The sequence below is a fragment of the Mesoplodon densirostris genome, chromosome 13 (genome assembly GCF_025265405.1).
Source record: "Mesoplodon densirostris isolate mMesDen1 chromosome 13, mMesDen1 primary haplotype, whole genome shotgun sequence".
Taxonomy (NCBI): Eukaryota; Metazoa; Chordata; class Mammalia; order Artiodactyla; family Ziphiidae; genus Mesoplodon; species Mesoplodon densirostris.
In genome coordinates, this window is record NC_082673.1 from 32,034,758 (window position 1) to 32,056,782 (window position 22,025).

Genomic DNA, 22,025 nt, shown 5'->3' on the forward strand with positions numbered 1-22,025 from the left:
ATTAAACAGCACTGCCCCATATGACAAAGGGCTGACATTGGTCGGGCACAGGTAGTAGAACAATATCACGTCCCTTTTGGTTTTATTAAGACGTTGATGAGAAGTTTCAGCTCAGCAGAGGGGCAGCACCCTGGGCAGGCACTGGGCCTCCACCATCTATGGATCCTCCCCTCCAGCACCCAGGCTAGGTACTCAGTTACCGGCAGCCCAGAGGGCAGGAACAGAGCTCTGCCAGGCTGGCCTTCCCAGAGGGCAAGTGTAAGCAGCACAGCCAGGAATGTGAGCGACAGGCTTTGCTGGGTTGTCGAGAAGGAGGGCGATGTCTGGTTCGGCAAGGCTGGAGTCAGCTCTGGCCTCCCCTCGGACACGGGCACTGGGCCCCTGGTCTCAGGCTCACACAGGTCTCCAAAGCCCTTCCCTTGGGATGGCGCTCAGACCCTCCACCCAGCCCACCCTCCCGCCCCAAACACCAGCAGGTCAAGCACCACACAGAGAAGGGGGCCTTTAAAGGGCTTTAGAAAATCTTAGAATCCGGATATGGAAGCTACTGTGTTTCACTTGTAGCTGATAGCTCTGCTTCCAGAACACAGGGTGGCCCATGGGGGGCGAGATGGGAGGGTCTCGCTGTGACCCCCAGGCACTGCTGGCCTTTTCAGCCACATGCTTGCATTCCTTGGAAATACATTTCATTAACAGCCAAAGGGAACACCCTGAGAAACAGGAGGAATTATTGGTTCCTTTCAACCCTTAGCAACAGGGAGTTTTCGCCACCTGGTATTTCCTCTGCTCTCTGCAATGCACTGAACTTTCCTTTGGGCAAAACGTGCCTCAGCTCTCCAGGGCACCGGACACACGTGGCGACTCCGCCTGACCCGGGAGCGCCCTGGGCCCCAGGGACAGGGTCCCTCCTTCCTGACCACCCCCTCGTGGGAGTGCTGAGGTCGGTCAGCCCCCAGCCCTGGGGGCTCAGCGTCCCCTGGGAAGTGACTGCAAGTCAAGCTCCCCCCAACCCCTCCCCCCGGTCTCCCTCCCGCCAGGGCCGCTTCGTGCGCAGCGCCGGTCGCCCCTCCTCAGCGGGGAGGAGACCCGGGCCGACTCCGCTCTACTGACCTGCCGCTGCCCTTCCAGGACGTGGCCAAACAGAGAGTAGGTGTCCGGGAAGCCCCGAGGGCGGGCGCCCTCCCGCACCCTCACGATGCGGTGCAGCTCCGGGTGGAGCCCGCGGCCCGGGGGGGCAAGAGGCGCGACGGGGGTGGGAAGGAGACGGGGCCACGGGAAGCCCACCCCGGGCCGGGGCGCAGAGGCAGGAGGCAGCGAGGAGGGCCGGCCCAGCCGCGAAGCCCGTGCCTCAGCCCCGCCCGGGCCCGAGGGGCCCTCAGACCTCCCTGCCGGCCCCTGGGCTCGGGGTGGGTGACGGGCGCGCCGAAGAAGCCGTCCCGCTGGAGCCGTCCGGAGAGGCCGGCCCAGGGGTTGTGCCTGTTCCCGGCGTGGGGCGAGCACCGGGGCGTGAGGGTGTGGAGCTGTCCGGCCGCAGTGTTGGAAGGGAGGGCTGCCATGGGACTGTGCCAACGGAAGGGGAGGATGGAGCCGCCCACAGTCCCCGTTTGCCAGGCAGAGCTTCACTGCGGACCTTGTTCTCAGCAGCCCTGCGCAGCAGGGACACCCAGGCCTGGCGAGCCTGCGCCCCACCCAGGGCCGCTGGGTTCCTGCGCAGCAGCCCGGGCATCTCCTGCTGAGAAACCCCGGAGACCATGCTCCTTCCCCCAAGCCCACCGCCCCGCTGCAGAGCCCAAGGGGGCTGGGGGCTTCACCCCAAACTTGAGGAAGCCACACCTGGGGGCTGGGGCACAAGCGGGGGTCCCATCTTCCTCGCAGGAGCAGACCCCGCGGAGGGTCTATCTTTTGGAAATAAATTTAGACTAACGGGTTTTACACACAGAATCTTAGAGCTGGAAAAAGTCTTTTGTGTCATTCATGCAGCTTCCTAAGATTTTTTTTTAATGAGAGGATGGATTTCCTTGAGCAAGAGTGAAGTTCCAGGAATGGGTCCCTTGACACCAAGGACTGTTCTGGGGAAGAAAGATGAATCTATTCTGTGAACGCCTTATAGAACTTATTCTATATTGTAGTTCTCTCCGGAAACACATGTACCGTTGATCTTTGTAGCAGCCCTTAGCATCCTCAAGAGAAACTCTGATTTCCCCATTAGTACTTGTTATAGACTGAATATTTGGGTCCCCCAGCATTCACATGTTGACACCCTACCTCCAATGTGATGGTATTAGAAGGTATGTCTTTTGGGATTTGATGAGGTCATCGGGATGGCGCCCTCATGGTGAGATTCTTACCCTTGTGAGACTCATGAGAGAGCTGGCTTTTTCTCTCTGCTCTCTGCCCTGTGAGGACACGATGAGAAGTGGACAGTCTGCAACCCGGAAGAGAGTCTTCACCAGAAGGCGTTGATCCCGGCACCTAGATCTCAGACTTCCAGCCTCCAGGACTGAGAAATACATTTTTGTTGTTTACAAGCCCCCACCCCACCCCATTTATGGTACTTTGTGACAGCAGCCGAAACTGACTCAGCACTCTTTTCTTCAGGTAAATGGAAGAATTTGTGGAGCCCATCCGTTTTATGATACAATTTCCCAAATAACCAATATTCTCTCTATACACTCTGATTTGTCAACTTTTTTATTTATCAAAATTGTTATAAAAAACGCTTCCATATGTTTTGCTAATAAATTGTTTCCAATCCAAGTTGTCACTGTAATGGTTCTATGAAATTAATAATTTGAGCCCTAACACCCTGCTTAAAATAATCATTCATTTGTCTTATGAATAAGTTCAGGGTTCAAATGCAAAAGTTTTAAAAGGATATACTGTGTAAAACATCTGTGTCATCCCTCTGAGGGAAAGGAGGAGGGAAGAAAGGAAGGAAGGAAAACACATTGAATTTGCCCTCAGTTCAGCTGCCACTTCCTAAGGGAAGCCCTTTCCAACTCCAGACCCCCAGGCATCACAAATAAGCTCTCATGGGACACTGTCCATACTGTTGGACGTCATGTTTCCTGAAAAGCTGCGTCTGAGACAAGGACAGACTTTCAGGAAGTTTCTTGGGGTGTGTTTTTTGCGATAAACATAGAATTACCGTATGACTCAGCAATTCCACTCCTAAATCATTGAAAACAAACACTCAAATCTACGTACACACGTTTATAGCAGCACTATTCACAATAGAAAAATCATGGAAATAACTCGAATGCCCATCATTGAATGAATGAATAAACAAATTGTATATACATACAGTGGAATAGTAATTCAGTCATAAAAAGGAATGGAGCAATTAAATATCAGTTACACGGCCAAAAACATTTTTTTAAGGAATGCAATAGTAATACGTATTACAGTGTGGATGACTCTCACGAACATCATGCTAAGTTGAAGATGCCAGACACAAAGGTCATACATTGTATGATTCCATTTATCTGAAATATCCAGAATAAGTAAACCCATAGAGAAAGAAAGCAGATTGGTGGTCTCCAGGGCCTGGTAGACAGAGCGAAGTATTATCTTCTCAATGGGTACAGAGTTTCCTTTTGGGGTGATAAAAATGCCTGGGGGAAAATAAAATTTCTAATTGGAAAATGATTGATTAAAAACAGAATTCTGTGGGGTATTTCTTGGTACTGCCTTTCCCAATTTTGACAGTAAATGGTCAAGTACACAGTAAATGGTCAAGTACAGCAGCCATGGTTTGAGAAAGAAATGATGACCAGGGCTGAGAACACTCAGGGACGAGGGTGAGGGTCACCCCACCAAGTAAGCCATCCATTTTAGCAGAGATATTATCCAAGGATGAGAGGAATTGAGAATGGATAGCACAGGAGGGAGACAATGACTATCAGTTGTGGCCTTGAGGCCTCCTACAGTAACAGAGGCTATAGTTCGACCCATTGACCCTCCTTTCACTAGTAGTTCATCTCAACTCACCCTCTCCCCTAAAAACGATCCATGGAAACTATGAAAGAGTTGTTTCCAGAACTTATACAAAGACGTTGATCCAAGTAAAGGCAACAAGAGCAAAAATAGACAAGCGGGGCTACATCCAACTAAAAATCACAACAAAGGAAACCAACAACAAAATGAAAAGGCAACCTACCGAATGGGAGAAAATTTTTACAAATCATATATCCTATAAGGGGTTAGTATTCAAATTATATGAAGAACTCATGCAAAAAAAAAAGAAAAAATATCCAACTAAAAAATGGGCAGAGTGGGCTTCCCTGGTGGCGCGGTGGTTGAGAGTCCGCCTGCCGGTGCAGGGGACACGGGTTCGTGCCTCAGTCCGGGAGGATCCCACATGCCGCGGAGCGGCTGGGCCTGCGCGTCCGGAGCCTGTGCTCCGCAACGGGAGAGGCCACAACAGTGAGAGGCCCGCGGACTGCAAAAAAAAAAAAAAAAAAAAAAAAATGGGCAGAGGGTCTGAATAGACATTTTTACAAAGAAGATACAGAGATGGCCAGCAGATAGTTAAAAAGGCACCTAAAATCACTAATCAGCAGAGAAATCAAACCACAAAGAGATGTCACCTCATTCCTGTTGGAATGGCTCATATCAAAAAGACAGGAACGTGCTCGCTTCGGCAGCACATATACTAAAATTGGAATGATACAGAGAAGATTAGCATGGCCCCTGCGCAAGGATGACACGCAAATTCGCGCAGCCGCATAGCACAGGCAGATCAGCTGGGTGCTTTGTGACCACCTAGAGGGGTGGGATAGGGAGGGTGGGAGGGAGGGAGACCGCAAGAGGGAAGAGATATGGGAATATATGTATATGTATAACTGATTCACTTTGTTATAAAGCAGAAACTAACACACCATTGTAAAGCAATTATACTCCAATAAAGATGTTAAAAAAAAAAAAAGGAACAAGTGTTGGCAAGGGTGTGGAGAAAAGGGAAGCCTTGGACACTCTTGGTAGGAATGTAAATTGTTGCAGCCAGTATGGAAAACAGTATGGAGGTCCTCAAAAAATTAAAAAATAGAACTATCATATGATCCATATGGTATTTGTATGAAGGAAACAGAAACTCTTAATTCAAAATGAAATCTGTACCCCCATATTCATTGCAGCATTATTTACAATAGCCAACACTTGGAAACCCCTGTGTTCATCGATGGATAAATGGATAAAGGACATTTGGCATAATATGCCAGGTTATTTATTTATATATATATATATATATATAAAATTCAGCCATGAGAAAGAAGCATATCCTGCCATTTGTGACAACATGAATGGACCGTGAGGGTGTTATGCTAGGTAAAATATGTCAGACAGAGAAAGAAAAATCCTGTATGATCTCACTTTATATGGAATTTTAAAAAAAGCTCATAGATACATAGACTGGTGGTTATCAGAGGCAGGGGGTGGAGGGTGGGTGAAATGGGTAAAGGTGGTCAATATGTACAAACTGCCAGTTATAAAGAAGTCCTGGGGATGTGACTATAGTTAATAATACCATATTGCATATTTAAAAGTTGCTAAGAGAGTAGATCTTAAAAGTCCTCATCACAAGAAAAAAAGATTTCTACCATGTATGGTAAGGGATGTTAACTAGACATACTGTGGTGATCATTTTTTAAATTGAAGTAGATTTACAGTATTATATAGTAATAACAATATATTAGAACACAGTGACTCAATATTTTTATAGATTATACTCCATTTAAAGTTATTATAAAACATTGGCTATCCTTATAGCTTATTTATTTTATGCATAGTAGTTTGTGCCTCTTCATCCCCTCCCCTACCCCTATCTTGCCCCTCCCCCTTCCCTCTACCCACTGGTAACCACTGCTTTGATGTCTACATCTGTGCGTTCATTTCCTTTCTGTTACATTATTTTTTAGATTCCACATGCAAGTGATAACATACCGTATTTGTCTTTCTCTGTTTGACTTATTTCACTAAGCATAATAGTGTTGCAGCAAAAATAGAAATGAAGTTTTTCCTCTCCTGAAAATAAGGAAAGTAAAGGGAACAGTGAACAGGCTAGAGAAGACACATAAACTGGCCTGAAAGGGTTAATCGATCCTAGTTTTATTTAAACTGTTACTAATCTGTAGTGTCTAACTAGATTTGTTTCACAAAGGTAAATTACATTCTGTTCCTATCACTCCCTAGGTGTCAATGTAAATTACATCCTGCAACTGGTGCTTAATTAAGCTCCCTGCACTGTCTTGTAGCAAATCACCCTGTGTGGTTGTTTGCATTTCAGGAAGCAGAAGGCAGGCAGATAACGCAGAGGCAAATGAACACAATTACGGGTCCGCCGGACCCAGTTACCGGACTGCCTGACGCCAGTGATGAGGGTTTTGAAATAATGCAAGAAGAAGAATGCAGGACCTTTACCACTTTGATCCTTATTACCACTCCCGGGACTGTGGTGGCCGCCCGAGGGGCCGGGAGGCCAGCCGGGGCCTCCAGGAATGTGTGGGCATCGCGTCTGCAGCCAGCGTCCCCGAGGCCGCGCTCGACCCATAATCACTGAGTGAAGCTGCGCCGCGACAGCTTTTTCTGGCGCTGTGAGGACCTGTGCGCACTGCAGGATTTGGTGCCTCTGCCCGCCATGCGCGCCTCCCTGCGAAAGGGCCTGCTGGACTTCAACGCCAACCGCCTCCGCGGGATGGACTCGGCGCAGCCCCTGAGCAGCCTCTGCCCCCGATCTGTATCCAGAGTTTCTTCCAGCCACGGCTTGGCGAGACGGGTTTGTACTTTATGCTTCCAGGGGCCCTCATGTGGGCGCTGGGAAGCAGAGTTTTAGATGGTACAAGGTGGAGGGTGGGCACTAGAACTGGTGCCCAGTGCCCGGGTGTGCGTGCACTAGATGGGGCGTGCGGCCTAGGACTCCTGCCAGCTCGGTGACCCCGGACAAGTGCCTTAAGGCTTCCAGGTCTCAGTGTTCTCATCTGTAGCATGGGCTGAACAGGACTCACTCTCTGTGGCGGTTCCAAGGTCGCACTCTGTTAATGCTTGTAGACGCTACAATGTAGAACACTAAGCACAGTTTGGAGCATCGTTAATTGTTCCACAGATGTTACCTGGTCTGTTGAATGACTTTGCCTGGTACACGCCGAAGTGATTAGGAAATTGATATATCCCAGCTTCATTTCCTTTTCATTAAAACAGGGCTCTGGAAAGAAAAAAAAAATTTTAAATAGTCGTATCATATAGTGGAAAGAGCACCGGTGTGAAGACAGCTTAGGGTTTGAATTCCAGGGCTTATGCTCTCTGTGGCCTTGGCAGGTTTGTTTTGCACTACAATCCCCACATTGTAAGATGACATTAAAAACCACCCTTTCTGTGGGTTCTTAGAATTAATTAAGCAGGTTATGTGTGTAAAGTATCCTGGCACTTGAATGAGTTGCCAGAACCAAGGGCTGCTAGAGAGGATGCTTCTGCCCTAGGTAAGCTCCCCTTCTGCTGGGCAGCAAGTAAACACAAGCACAGTAGTCAGTGCTCTGGAAGAAGTGAGTTCTGGTGCTACAGAGCACAGAATCTTTTTTTTTAATTTAATTTTTATTTTATATTGGAGCATAGTTGATTTACAATATTGTGTTAGTTTCAGGTGTACAGCAAAGTGATTCCGTTATACATATATCCATTCTTTTTCAGATTCTTTTCCCGTACAGGTTGTTACAGGCTATGGAGTAGAGTTCCCTGTGCTATGCAGTAGGTCCTTGTTGATTATTTATTTTATATAGAGTCGTGTGTCTATGTTAATCCCAAACTGCTTATGTATCCCTCCCCACCACCTTTCCCCTTTGCAGAGCACAGAATCTTGGAAGGGAAAGTTCAGGGTAGGCTTCTTGGAGGAGGTGCCATCCTTTCTAAGGATATGTAGAAGCTCCTGGGGCGGCAGGAGGGAGCAGTGTGTGTCAAAGTTGGAGAAGTACAAGAAAATATGGCAAAACTAAGGTACAGGACTGGAACTCAGGGTTTGGGAAAGAAATGAGAGTTGATACTGGAAACCTAGTGGGGCCCATCAGAAAGGGGCTTTGTTTGTCCTGTCAGAAGTTTAGATGTTTATCCTGAAGGCTGTGGGAAACCCTAAAGAACACTGAGATGGACTTCTGGTTTAGAGACTGACTCAGACCTCCAGGTGGAAGGCAGTTGATGGGATGCAGGGTGAATTGTAATCTAAGGGTCCCACTTAAGTTATAAAAGGTTGGACTGGATTTTGCAGATTCGAGAGAGAATGGGTGGGGCCTGGTGAGCAGTTAGAAAAGGGAGGGCAGCAAGCGTGGGTGACAGTTTACAGCTGCATCTTTTTGTGAGATACAGAGCACAGTAGGAAGGGAATGGGGGTGGGGAGAGGATCTTACTTGATCTTCAGTGCTTTAGAGGGGCCTGGTAGACGGGTCTGGGCCCAAGGTACAAATCTGGGCTTTTTGGGAGGACAGGTGTTTGAAGGCATGGGAGAGACTTAGGTTACCCACAAGACGATACAAAGAATCATAGGTCTGAGAGTTTTTTAAGTGGGTATATTTGAGGATGTTTATAAGCTGTGAGAAAGTAGCCAGCAGAGGAAGGGTGTGAAGATCTAGGAGAGGAAATGATTATTCATTTGTTTCAAAAAGCTGAAAACTTAACACGTGCCTGGCCCTTTTCTAGGATCTGGGGCTTGCACCATCTGTTATCTCCTCTGCAAGGACAGTTCAACTCATCCCCTGGTGAAGTGAAGTCAGATTATTCTTTGCATCCCATTCAGGTGTAGGAACTGTTCTGTACCTCTGAAGGGACTTTACTTAACCAGAGTAATAAGTTAGAAATCAAAAGAAATTATAGCTGGAAGGGACCTTAAAGGGCACGGTACTTAATTTTGCCTAATAGTTTACATTGAATGTAAGAAAAGTTTATTGTAGAGCCCATTCTCTTCAGAGTTCCTTCAGTGAACTTTCTTTATGTCTTCCATCCAGTGGGGCTAGCTTGTAAATTCTGGCCTCCTCCTAAATTTGCTTCTTCAACCATATTACATTTTGCCCGGCCTATGGCAGAAACTCCTGGGTGGTTTCGCGGCTCCTGGGCTCAGTTCCTCTGAGTTCATCTGCCTACTCGGGTTGAGGGATCTTCTAACATAAAGAGATATGCTTAAAATAATGCTGCTAATGCTTGCCCACACAGAGTTAGTGCATACTAGCCGCCGAGCGTGTGCCCTGCCCAGAGGCGTGCAATCTGAACTGTGCTCGGCCAAGCCTCCTGGGGCTCTTTGGCCCTGAGGAAGGGGAGCTTTCTGTGATCACTCCCTTTATCTAATGGGTCCTTCAGCAGCGGGGCGCCTTTTTCTAGTCAGCGGAGGCACCCTTACTCAGCCAGTGGTAGCCCCAGGCCTCATCACCTGTGGGATACAAGCCATGCTCTCTCCCAGGCTTCCTTCGGCCAACATCTCTATTTTCATTTCTGTCTCTTCTCGCACTTTGACCCCTGGCCTTTAATCATCCCCACCTGCAGTATTTACAGTGCCCAGCAGGAGGCAGGCTTGAGTGTCTTTTCACAGATGTTCCTTCTGCAGTTAATGCACCTCCTACTCCAACCCTGCATACCCTCATGTTTCTAGATTCTACTTCAGGGTTATCATGAAGCCATCACTTAGATATAACTTTTTGCCTCCATAGGCACCTCTGTGCATAAAGGTTATGTTTATTTATCTCATGTGATTGAAATTTTGAGTTTATACATCTTCCTCCTTAATGAAGGCTTTAAGGGCAGGAGTCGTTTCTTATCCTTAGCACAGAGCAGATGCTTTTGTTTTTATTTAGATGCTTTTTAATGATGATGAAATGTATGGTTTAAATCACTCATTTTACAATAATTTTGGTTTAGGTTGTGACAGAAATAAAGTTTACAGAAGTCGTGTTCCTGTGATAAGAAATAAAGATGTGACCTTGCGGTTGTGTAAAGCTGTTAAATGCTGTGTAAGTGCGTCGGGTGTGCTAAGGAACCTGGAGCTAAGTGGGCTAGTTCTGAGAGAGAGAGACTTAACTATGTTAACAAAAGTAAGCCTTCATTGTGTCCTGCCAACATTTGATAGTTGCTTTTGGGGGAAACTAAACCAATAAAATTTTAGAGTGTTCCTCCCCGTTAAAGGGATTGAATATTTGGCCACTTTGGGGCACCTGTGTCTTGCGAATTGTCCAGTTGGAGATGGAGGTTTAGAAAGTGAGTTTCAGTCTTGTTTAAGTCTCTTCCCATCAGACTGGCCTCATGATTTCCTACACACCATGTCTGTCTACCTTTTCCTGTCTACCTTTTCTTGGTGTTGTTCATGCGTGGATTGTCTCCTGTACCTGCTCAAACCTTGGTCCATTCTCATTTGTACCATGGAAGTTTGTCATGCTGGATACTGTCAGAATTAATCTTACTTAAGTTTGTGTTAAGCCACAAACCACACGTTTTGTATATTTTCTGTTCTTTGTGTTTATATTTTTATGGTTTCTCTTCAAGAAATATTATGGCAAGGGAAATAGCAAGATGTAAAAAGCAAAGAAGTCATCATTCTCTTTAAATTGTTACAACATCTATCTGCAGTCATAATTATAATGCACTGTGGTATGTGTTAAAATAGGAAATACATGTAACGTCCCGTCAGAGCAGCAAACTCAGTGGTGTTGGTGAGGGTGTCTGATGGAAGTAATCACAAAGCAGGTGATTCTTGATTGGTGTCCTGAAACATTAGTGTGCGTTGCCTGTGTCCATTAGTGGTCTGAAGGGGTAAGGAAGCCTGCCTTTCAATTTGAGGGAACAGAGGGTTTGAGGTCCTCCCTGTTCTATTGCTCTAGTATACTGCATAGCAGCTAATAAAATACTGGGTTTATAGTTGACATTTAAATCGCTGATTGATCATCAAAATTGGCATGTATCATTGGAAATGAACATCGGAAGAGTCTTATGCTTTTTAGGTTTTTCTTTTTTTTCCTTTGTCTCAAAAGTATGTAGTACTTTCCTGAGTGGTTGGGAAGAAAGTTTGCAGTATCCAGTGTATTCAGTTTTAGTACCTAAATAGAATTAAACTGGTGCTGTAAACTGGAATAACACTTTGTTACTGACAAGTTTTAGAATGCATCAATTCATCAATTACCTGTTTGGGAAGATTGTAGTTAATGAATTTAAGAATGTGGCTGTAAACCTCCAATTGACTCGAGAAAAGCAAATGAGTCAAGATTGACAAATGTATAGGCTCTTCATCTTACTGCGTGTATGTGTTTTTTTGTTTCCTTTTAGTTACTTGGCAAGGTGTAAAGAACTGTATCGCTCTTAAAACAGTAAATTTCATGGGGTATAATCTGACATGGCAGGGAGCAGATTCCATGGCCAAGATCTTAAAGGTGATTTTATGTTTAAACTTTCATGAAAACATATGTGATTGAAGCACATCAATACATTGACACAGATAGCAGTTAATTTTTTGTCCTTTGATATCTGTGAGTGCATCTTTCATTTTGTTGAAAGAATAAGACCAGTTTTCAGTTTGGGATTCTACCATTTAGTAAAGATAGTCCACTTAATTTTAGAAATAAGAGATTTAATATATAATACATAATAATACTTCTCTGTATTTTTACTTACTGAAAACATTGATTGTGATGCTGTGAAGAAACTATGCCGTTATAGTCTTCAAGATTTAAATGAATCAAGTGTCTATTAGCTACTGTAGTTTATAAACTAATAGAAATCACTACATCAGCAACTTGTAATTACAGTTTTGAAACTAATGCCTTAACAACTTTACAGTGGTTATAATTACTGTATTTAGGGCCTAAATTATGTAATAATTTGACATGAAGCCTTTTTAATAGTTTGATGGTGCAGATCAGGGATAGGTACACTATGGCTGGTGGGCCAGATCCAGCCCGTCGCCTGATTTTGTAAAGAGAGGTTTTTTGGAACATAGTGGCACCCATTGTTTACATGGTAGCTATGGCTACTTTCAGCCTACGCCAGTGGGGTTGAGTAGTTGCAGCAGAAACTGTATAGCCCACAAAGCTGGAAATGTTTAAACTTAGATTTTAGAAATTGAAAAATTCTTTGAGCCTATACAGGGCAAGTCCATGGACCCCTGGGGTAGAGAACAGTCAAGAACTTGGGTGCCGAAGCCAAATGGCCTAGGTTCAAATTCCCTTTCTCCCTTTTCATAGCTAGTGGCCATGGACAAATCACTTAAGGTCTATGCCTCATTGTGAGGTTTAATTGAACTCATTTGTATAAATAGTGCTTGGTACATACTAAGCACTGTGTAAGTGATTGCTGTTATTTCTGCTTGGAGCTTTTATAAGCTATTGTTAATAGGAAAATGACACTAATGATTTGCCTTTTAGAGTGTCAAAGGCACTTTGAGTCTTTTATGTTTTCAAGAATGTAACAAGACTTTTCATTTAAAGTCAGTGTTCCCTGTTACCAAAATTGATTTTCTGAATATAAAGAATTGAATGTCTTTAAGACAAGACTTGTGGTTAAATGTCAAACCATTATCTTCCCAAGGCACATCAAACTGGCTGTGCATAGTCCAGGCCTCTAAAGTTTGTGTGCATACCCTAGGTAGCATGTGAGATCCATTTTGTAAATATAGTTTTAAAAATAATGCCTGGGCCTTCCCTGGTGGTCCAGCAGTTAACACTCTGTGCTCCCAATGCAGGGGGACTGGGTTCGATCCCTGCTCAAGGAACTAGATCCCACATGCAATAACTAAAAGATCCGGCAGGCCGCAACTAAAGACCCGGCACAGCCAAACAAACAAACAAATAAATAAATAAATATTTTTAAAAAATAAATAAAATAAAGTAATGCCTTAGGAGTTAGGAAAGGAAAATATTAGAACCTATTTAGCTTTGTATCATTTAAAAAATATCTGTGTAGTGTACATAAATTATATGTATAGAACTTTGTGTATATAATTTGTTAAAAAATAAGATGCATATTAAAAAGTTTTCTTAGGGGTTGCCCAGTCAGGTGTTTGGAGACCACTGGAGGACAGAATGATGAAATTTAGAGCCTCAGCAATGAGAGAATTTAGAACCAATTCCCTGACTTAGAAGCTAAGGAAAATAATTCTTAGACTGTAATTGAGTTGTCCAACTTTACATAACTGTTCAAAAACAGGTCATCCAGTGGCTGGAATCTAATCACTGACCGACTAGAATGTGGGTCACTGGACTTGTAAAGCAGAACTGACTGTTTAATTTCTCAGCTTGACTCTCCTGGCATATATGCTTGATATGTGTGTGTGTAAATCTCTGACATAATAAGCCATACTCAGGCACACCCTGTTTCCTTATTGAAACATCTTAATTTCGTCCCATTAAATCTTTGAAGTATCAGACTACCAGAAGGCATGAAGCAACCTGGGCTGAGAGTCTTCATTCCAGGAGACGTGATCTTGACTGTATGGCTGGTTTGAGGCGCATCACTCTGAACTGCACCACGCTCATTGGTGACCTGGGTGCTCGTGCTTTTGCAGAATCTCTTAGTGAGGATTTATGGCTTGGAGGTAAATTCTAAAATTGAAAATATTGAATTTTTAATATAATATATGCTTAGCTTTTGGCATGGTACTGTTGTGATAGGATTTTTTTAAGGCCTCATTTTTCTGATAGCTTTTATGTTGCTTTTAAACTTTCTCTAAGAGTTACATATATTCTTTACAGAAAATACAGAGTAACAAGAGAACAATTACCTTTACATTTAATACCCAGACATAATCACTGTTCATTTTGGTGTATATATTCTCAGTCTTTTTCTTGTTTTCTATAAATATATTTGTACACTTAGGGATTACAAAAATAGAATTGTAGTATACTTGCTATTTCATATTCCTGCTTTTTTCACTTATGAGGTATCATGTAGTATTCCACCATATTGATGTCCCACAGGGTAATCAATTCCTTGCAATTAGGTTTAGACAGTTTGCTTTTCCCTGTCACAAACAATGTGAATACGTTGTATATACATCTCTGTGTCCATCAGGATTACTTCTCTAGAATAAGGTACTATAAGTGGAATGACTAAGTGTGACATATTTTTAAGAACTTTGATACACATTGCCAAATTACCACCCAGAAAGGCTATGCCAATTTATAGTCCACCCCAAGAGTGGATGTGAAGCCTGCCTCTCACAAACACTGGCTGGTAGCACTTTTAAAAAACTGTAAGACTACAAAAATGAGTACCTGTACCTCTCCCTTTTTTATGCAAGTGGGATTACTCCAAATTTTATAACTTTTTTCAGTTAATTCAGCATGACCATCTTAGCAAGTCAGTAAATTTGCATTTACTGCATCATTTTTTTTTTCCTTTTTTTTTGCAGTACGCTGGCCTCTCACTGTTGTGGCCTCTCCCGTTGCGGAGCACAGGCTCAGCGGCCATGGCTCACGGGCCCAGCCACTCCGCGGCACGTGAGATCTTCCCGGACAGGGGCACAAACCCGTGTCCCCTGCATCAGCAGGCGGGCTCTCAACCACTGCGCCACCAGGGAAGCCTTACTGCATCATGTTTTTTGTGACCCTTCAGTGTTCCATTATATGAATATGCCACAGTACACATAGCTTACCCAATCTTGTATAAAAGGTACGTCCAGTTTTTCAGTTACAAATAGTACTCTGATATATATCCTTACCTATATCTCTGACTATTTCTTTTGGTTAAATTCTTAGAAAGAGAGGTGTTGGAACAAAAGGGTATAGACAGTTTAAAGACTTTTCTTACGGAATCTTGGCTTAATCTGATAGGAGAATAACCACATTTTGTTTTATTTTGTATTCATTTGATTTACTGGTGAGGTTTACTGACTGTTTGTATTAATTTGGCTAGTTGGTTAATTACACCATGTGTCCATTCTTCTGTAGTGAGAGCTTGTCAGGGTTGTATCATATCCTGTCAGATCCATACGTCTGACTTGCTATTTATGTATGTCATGGGGTGTTGAAAGACTCTAGTTATTTTGATGTGATGGTCCACTCAACACTTAAATAAATGACTCATGATAGTTTCCTTTCATGTAATGTTTTTTAATACCTGTGCTTTTGCGATGATCCCTTTTGTTTAAATGAGTAGGTTGTTCAGCCCCAGAACTACTAGAATTCATGATCATTTGTTCTGGCTTTTGTCTGACGTTTTACTGTGAGAGTTCTTGACCATCATACTTTCATGATAGGTTTTTAGTATGTACTCTCTATTCACACATTGTTTGAATTTGTTATTATTTGTATCCTGGAAAACGGTACTTTTGGGCTTCCCTGGTGGCGCAGTGGTTGAGAGTCCGCCTGCTGATGCAGGGGACATGGGTTCGTGCCCTGGTCCAGGAAGATCTGACATGTCCCAGAGGTGCTGGGCCCTTGAGCCATGGCCACTGAGCCTACACGTCCGGAGCCTGTGCTCCGCAATGGGAGAGGCCACAACAGTGAGAGGCCCACGTACTGAAAAAAAAAAAAAACGAAAAAAATGGTACTTTTCTAATGTTGTGCATCTCTTATGTTTTTAGCAGATAATTTACTAATTAAAGTGAGTTATACTTGTAAATTGTTCTTATCTCTATTCAGAATAGAGGTGAACCTAGATACTAAGCCTTCTTCCACCAAGAGCATTGTTTCCTTCTTGTGCAGCCTCTGAATTCTTGCAAGGAGTACTTTATTCATTTGTCAGTTTCACAAGGAATTTTTTTAATACCTATTGTGTGCCAGATACGGGTTTAGGCACTAAGGATAAAGCAGTGAAGCAGACACACAAAAGTCTTGCCCTCATGGAGCTTACATTCTAGTGAAGGAGTTCAGATAGAAATGAGTAAACAGGTAAGTAATATAATTTTAGAGAGTAGGAAGTGCAAAAATATCTTAATGTAAAGAGAGTGAGCGGGGGCAGGTAGGGCTCCATTGGACAGGTTGCTTAGGGGACAGCTTCACTGGAGAAGGGGCATTTGAACGGAGACCTGAATGAAGAGAGGAGCAAGCCATGGAAGATCTGGGGTAAGCACATTCCAGGACAAGGAGGCCATGAGTATGCGGGCATGTAGGTGGGTGGAGCATTTAACGAAAAGCAAGGAGGCCAACACGGCCAGAGTACTGAGTGAAGAAGATGTGGTATGACATGAGGTCAAGGAGCTAGCCAGGGGTCTGATCGTATAAAGTCTTGAAGGCCAGAGTAAAGATTTGGATTATTCTAAATGAGTAGAGGGTTTTGAACTGGAAAAAGTCATGATCCAAATAGTATCTGAATAAGGTGACCTGGTATAGAGAAAGGACTTGGGAGGATAAAGAAGAGGAACAGGGAGACCAGTTAGGAGACTATCACAGTGGTCCAAATAAGAGATGTTTATGGCTTAGCTTAGGCTGGAAGTTTGGAGCAAGTGAAAAGTGGCTGAATTCAGGATGTGTTTTGAGGGTGTAGCTAACAAGGCTTGCCGATAGATTAGATGTGGGGTATGAAGGGAATAGTAACAAGGAGACAAGTCGTTGATGATTATGTGTGCAACTGGGTGTGGTATCACTTAGAAAAAGGGGGCTGATGGGAGGAGTAGCTTTTGAGGGAATATCAGGACTTTGGTTTGTTATCTTAGATGCCCTTTAGGTATCTAAGTGTCTGGAGAGTGCTCAGACTGTACTTTCTATCCAAAGGTATCCAAAGCCACTTTAGATGCAAAATGTTTAAAGTTGACCTTTGCTGCTGCCAAAATAGTAGCCACTGGAGGCAGTCTGCAAGATGGCATCTTAGGTTTCTGAGGAAGAAATTAGAATACACAAAGGGGGAAATAAGTGTATAATTACATAATATAGATTTCATATTTAAATTTACGGGAAGAGCAATAATCAGTTGACTTTTGGTTTTAAATGGAAATAGCCACTCGTTGGGAAATAATTACTCTAATTTCAATTCATTTTACTTTAGATCATTGTGTGATGAAAGCAGTTATCAAAAAAGTTCTCCAGATGGAAGGAGTGCCAAGTCAGAGGTATATAACATGTTTCAGTTCTCTCGGAAGAATTTCTCTTTCATGGCTTGTTTTTCTTTCTTTCTTAAAAGAAAATTATCAAGGTACTTTCTGCCATCTTAAAACTAAGTTTTTAGTCAAATCAAATGGCTTTTCTGTTTTTGAAAATGTTGTGTGATGCTTTAATTTAGGTTTCCAGAAATGCAGATTGAAAACCTTTTAACTTTTAATTTTCTGGAACATATTATCATTTGTCACAAATAGTCTTTTTTTTTTTGGTGATAAGAATGAATAGCAGGAGCAGCATTTGTGAAACCAAATCTAATATGAAACTGACTCTTTCTTGTGAGTAAATTTGAATTTTGAAACAGCAAAACAATAAGGTTTAATATAAAGCAAAATAAATTTTTTATGTTTATGATCTGCCAATTTCCCAGAAAGAGTTTTGTGGTGACTTTAGTTATATACCAGATACATTAAAATCACTAATGGACAACACATCTTTTATTCAGGTGCCCTCTGAAAGTTTTAAGAATTTGTTGACTTCATATCACTAAACGGTCCACTTTAAAATGTTTAAAATGATAAATTTTCTGTTTTGTGTAGTTTACCACAATTTTTTAAAAATGTGTTTGAACATTTTTGGGTTTTATAAAGGTATTGTATTAGCATAAAAATGAAAAATTTAAAAGACCACCTCTAATCCCATTATCCTATCAAGCAATATTTACATTTTTATTTTCTCTTCCTGCTGTCTATAAACATAATTCCACATAGCTTCAATATAATTTGCCATTCTTATCTTTTCATACTAGATTTAAATTCTATGATTCATAGTTATACGTTCTAACATTGTATTCACAAGTTTTCATTGAGTTGGTCAATTTTTTAAATTGGTGAAAAATTGGAAATAACCTAAAATTATTGTAAACATCTTTATAAATACAGCTTTTTTTTCCTACTTAAAGATGTATTTTTTTAAAATTTATTTATTTATTTATTTATTTATTTTATTTTTGGCTGTGTTGGGTCTTCATTTCTGTGCGAGGGCTTTCTCTAGTTGCGGCGAGCAGGGGCCACTCTTCATCGTGGTGCGCGGGCCTGTCACTGTCACGGCCTCTCTTGTTGCGGAGCACAGGCTCCAGACGCGCAGGCTCAGTAGTTGTGGCTCACGGGCCCAGTTGCTCTGTGGCATGTGGGACCTTCCCAGACCAGGGCTGGAACCTGTGTCCCCTGCATTGGCAGGCAGATTCTCAACCACTGTGCCACCAGGGAAAGCCCCAATATGTATGTTTTTGATTCTCTATTAATCAACTTGCTTGGACAATGGTGTATTAAATAAGTTAAGACTGTTTATGACAATAGTGTATTAAATAAGTTAAGAGTGTTTATGAAGTCAAAAAAAAGCTTATGATTGTCTGCTAATTGTTATTTCAAGAGAGTGATATTTTAATAATCAAATAGTACATACAAAGAAGTTAAGGTTTGTGATATTACCCTAATTTGATGTTATTATTAAAAATTTATATCATATGTAAAGCATTCTTAAAATAGCTAAGTTGACTTTTGCTATGACATTAGAAATGGAAATATATATAAATAAAACATGTATATGTAAAACATATTAGGAATTCTGTAAAATTAGTACCTGGTGGTATATAATAGGGCATCATGGAATGAGAAGAAAGTTAAACTTTTTTTTTATTTAGCATGTTTAAACAAAGTGGAAATGTAACTGAAGTATACAAGCTCACTGAGCTATTTTTTAAGAGTAATTTTATTTCTTGGGCTTTTTTTTTTGTATTTGCCTCAGTTATTTGGAGACATAGAGGTAAGCCAAATCAGTATCTGGGTATATACCTAGATCCAGGTGAGTATAGGGGTGAAATAATGGTGTGAATTGTGTCACATTTATATTGTAATTATATATGCCTAAAAAAAGATGGGAAATTTTATTAGAAATTTTTTTTTATCTCCTAACAAGAAAAGTGTAATTTAAAAAAATTTTAATACAAATGTATTTGCATTAGTTTCTGAAAGTAAAGGGAGGGTATACACATACAAGCCACATGCATACAAACATTTTTTTTGACGGTAATTAAGTTAAAAAACACAATAAAATAGCACAAAATGAACTGAGCTCCTATATATTTTTAAGAGGCCTGTAAATCACACAGGATCGTGTGGTGATTATCAATAAGCTACACTCTATGAAATATTTGTCCTATATTACCACATACACTCCATTTTACCCTGCATCCTAATGCAGCTAAAATATAGTAGAAAGCAGCAGCATAGCACAAGGAGATCAGCTCGGTGCTTTGCTATGACCTAGAGGGGTGGGATAGGGAGGGTGGGAGGGAGGCTCAAGAGGGAGGGGATATGGGGACATGTGTATGTATATGGCTGATTCGCTTTGTTGTGTAACAGAAACTAACACAGAATTGTGAAGCAATTATACTCCAATCAAGATCTATTAAAAGAAATAAATAAAATACCATAAAATGGGCTTCCCTGGTGGCGCAGTGGTTGAGAGTCCGCCTGCCGATGCAGGGGACACGGGTTCGTGCCCCGGTCTGGGAAGATCCCACATGCAGCGGAGCGGCTGGGCCCGTGAGCCATGGCCGCTGAGCCTGCGCATCCGGAGCCTGCGCTCCGCAACGGGAGAGGCCACAACAGTGAGAGGCCCGCGTACTGCAAAAAAAAAAAAAAAAAAAAAAAATACCATAAAATATAGTAGCTTTGAAGGATAAATATAACCATTTTAACCTATGATGTTTGTTTTCAGTAAATTCAAATTAAATATTTAAATGTGAATTTTAATATATGGCTTGTTCTAAGTAAAATATTAACACGTAGGTCTAGTTTTTGCAACCAAATGTTTCATATAAAGAGACTTGCCTCTTTACTACTGAAATATAGGATAAGTCTCCACATTTCACTCTTTCATCCAGTGGGTTTCATTTGTTTTTTTGTGTGTTTTCTATATGAAATCAAAGGAGCAGTGAAGGTTCACAGGCTTATGGGAGGGTAACATTAACTCACCTACCCCCAGCAACTTGCAGCCTTATAACTTGTGTTGTTTTTACATAGAAGAATTCATCTTAAATTTAAATTTTGGTCTACTTCTGAAGATTCTGTTTGGCAGAAGTCATGGGTGTATCTGTGTTTCTGTGTTCTTGAGATTCATAAATGCCAAAGGTGTTCTAAGATTCAGTAAACTTGAGCGTTTCTGCATGATACGTAAAATGTATCATACTTTGGGATTTTTTTTTAAATTTATTTTTGCATTTCTGCACATCTCAATACTTTATTTTAGTTAAAATAACTTGTTACTGTAGAGAACTTATATTTTTTAAAAAATGCTGGCTTATGTAAAACCTTTGTACGAAACGATCCTCTTTTTAATGGGCTTGGCATCATTGTCAAGTGCCTGTTTGATTCCTTTCAACGTGTACACGTGTGACAGTTGCTCTATAGACTTTGGCGCATCTTGATTCCTTCTTTTCATGCTTTGTCAAGCATGGGCTTGGCCGCAAAGCAACCTGTAAGTAATGGAAGGAAACACTCTGCTGGTAAAGAATGTTATGGTCCTGAACCTCTACCACCTGGTGTGTCTGGTTTCCGGCCGTGGCATACTGCAGAACGTGCAAAAAGCAACAGGTAACGTGTTTGCATTCCCTGTCTTTTTCAGTCATTCGGAGTTCTTTCTTTTGGAACTTCTATTATGTGGGTGGTCTCTGGTGCTTTCTATAGAGGAAAAAAGATATCTCACACATGGCTTCTGCCTAATGAGCCCTCTAAGGAAGAAAAACAAAAAGTAATGGGGAGTTTCAAGTTGTTTCTCAAGTGTCACAACAGAGGTAACCCCGTGGGAGTTGTGAGGAGACTAAAATTATCACCAATTGCGCATGTGAGAAAAGTTTCATCAAAGACAGGTGTAGTTGAGCGAAGCCCTACAGCACAGAAGTAGGAATTCGGATACGTACGAATGGGAAAAAAGACATTTTAGGCATGGGAAATAGTTTAATGCAGAATGGATGAGAAATATGCATTAGACCTATTCTAAATCAACTGGCTTATTAACTCAGTAAATCAGATTTAGTGAGTCAAACTAGCTTTACCTTATCTTATTTACCTTATCTTATACCTTACCTTATCTTATCTTACCTGGATTTCTTATCCAGGTTATAGCTGTTCATAGTAATTTTTGTCACAGACCAGTAAATAAAATGGTTGAACTAAAGCTTTAGGCTTGCTAAGTGAAATAGATTGCTCTAGATGATCTTCAAGTGACTTATTTGGTAGTATTCACGAAATTGGGGATTAACAATTGCTTAAGAAAAGAAAGAGAATTGATTTGAAATAGTACTTGAAGTAGTTACTGTGTAAAATATATCTGTTCAGTTGCTCATGTTAAATGGTTGTTTATAATCCCCATTGGACTACCGACTACTTTTTTGCAAATGGTAATGTGAATTGCTGTTGCATAAACTATAGTGTTGAATCCCCAGTCTTCGCACTTGAGTTTAACAGCTCTGTGGTTTCCTATCTTCTTCATTCCCTCGTTTATGGCCTCATGACAAGCTAATACTGTCAGTGTCAGATTCTCCTTCCCAGTGGTTCTGGGAGACTGCATAGTTGCTCTGTGAAAGGCACCACTGCTGAGGTTGAGAGAAGAGCATCTTGGGTGTCAGTCCTGCCCTTGCATGCCCAGAGAGAGGGGTGTGCACCTCGTTCTCCTGTTGGGATTTTCCTGTGCTGCAGGGTTTGCTGCTTGTTGTCAGAATGATGTCCTAGTGACTTGTCTTCTGCGTGGTTAATAATCCCAGCACACTTCTTTATGATCTGTAGACTTTTATGGGGTTGTGGCCAGGTCAGTTTTTAAATGTTTGGAAATGTCCTATTGAACAACATTGCAGTGGCAGTGAAGCTTGATGGGAGAATTGTATTACTGTTACCCTAGTTTTGGCTTAAGGGTGGTGGGAACATGAAATGTTTGATGGGTCAGTTTTAGTTGTGTATGTGTATGTGATTTATTTTT

General features: G+C 42.0%; 1 protein-coding gene and 1 pseudogene across 9 annotated transcripts in view; both read left to right on the plus strand.

Moving 5' to 3' along the window:
• The window catches only part of LOC132501100 (centrosomal protein of 78 kDa-like), a 77,381-nt gene that overhangs the window by 48,074 nt on the left and 7,282 nt on the right, over positions 1-22,025 (plus strand). For 4 of the 9 annotated variants that reach the window (XM_060116590.1, XM_060116588.1, XM_060116587.1 and 1 more), the window contains 5 exons: positions 6,284-6,772; positions 13,375-13,549; positions 16,939-17,002; positions 20,504-20,644; positions 20,676-20,844. In XM_060116590.1, the coding sequence (XP_059972573.1) occupies positions 6,635-6,772; positions 13,375-13,549; positions 16,939-17,002; positions 20,504-20,644; positions 20,676-20,805 (648 nt within the window). In that variant the 5' untranslated portion in view covers positions 6,284-6,634 and the 3' untranslated portion in view covers positions 20,806-20,844. The other 5 variants (XR_009534140.1, XR_009534139.1, XM_060116593.1 and 2 more) reach the window with 3 other exon arrangements.
• Positions 4,631-4,720, plus strand: LOC132501115 (U6 spliceosomal RNA; annotated as a pseudogene).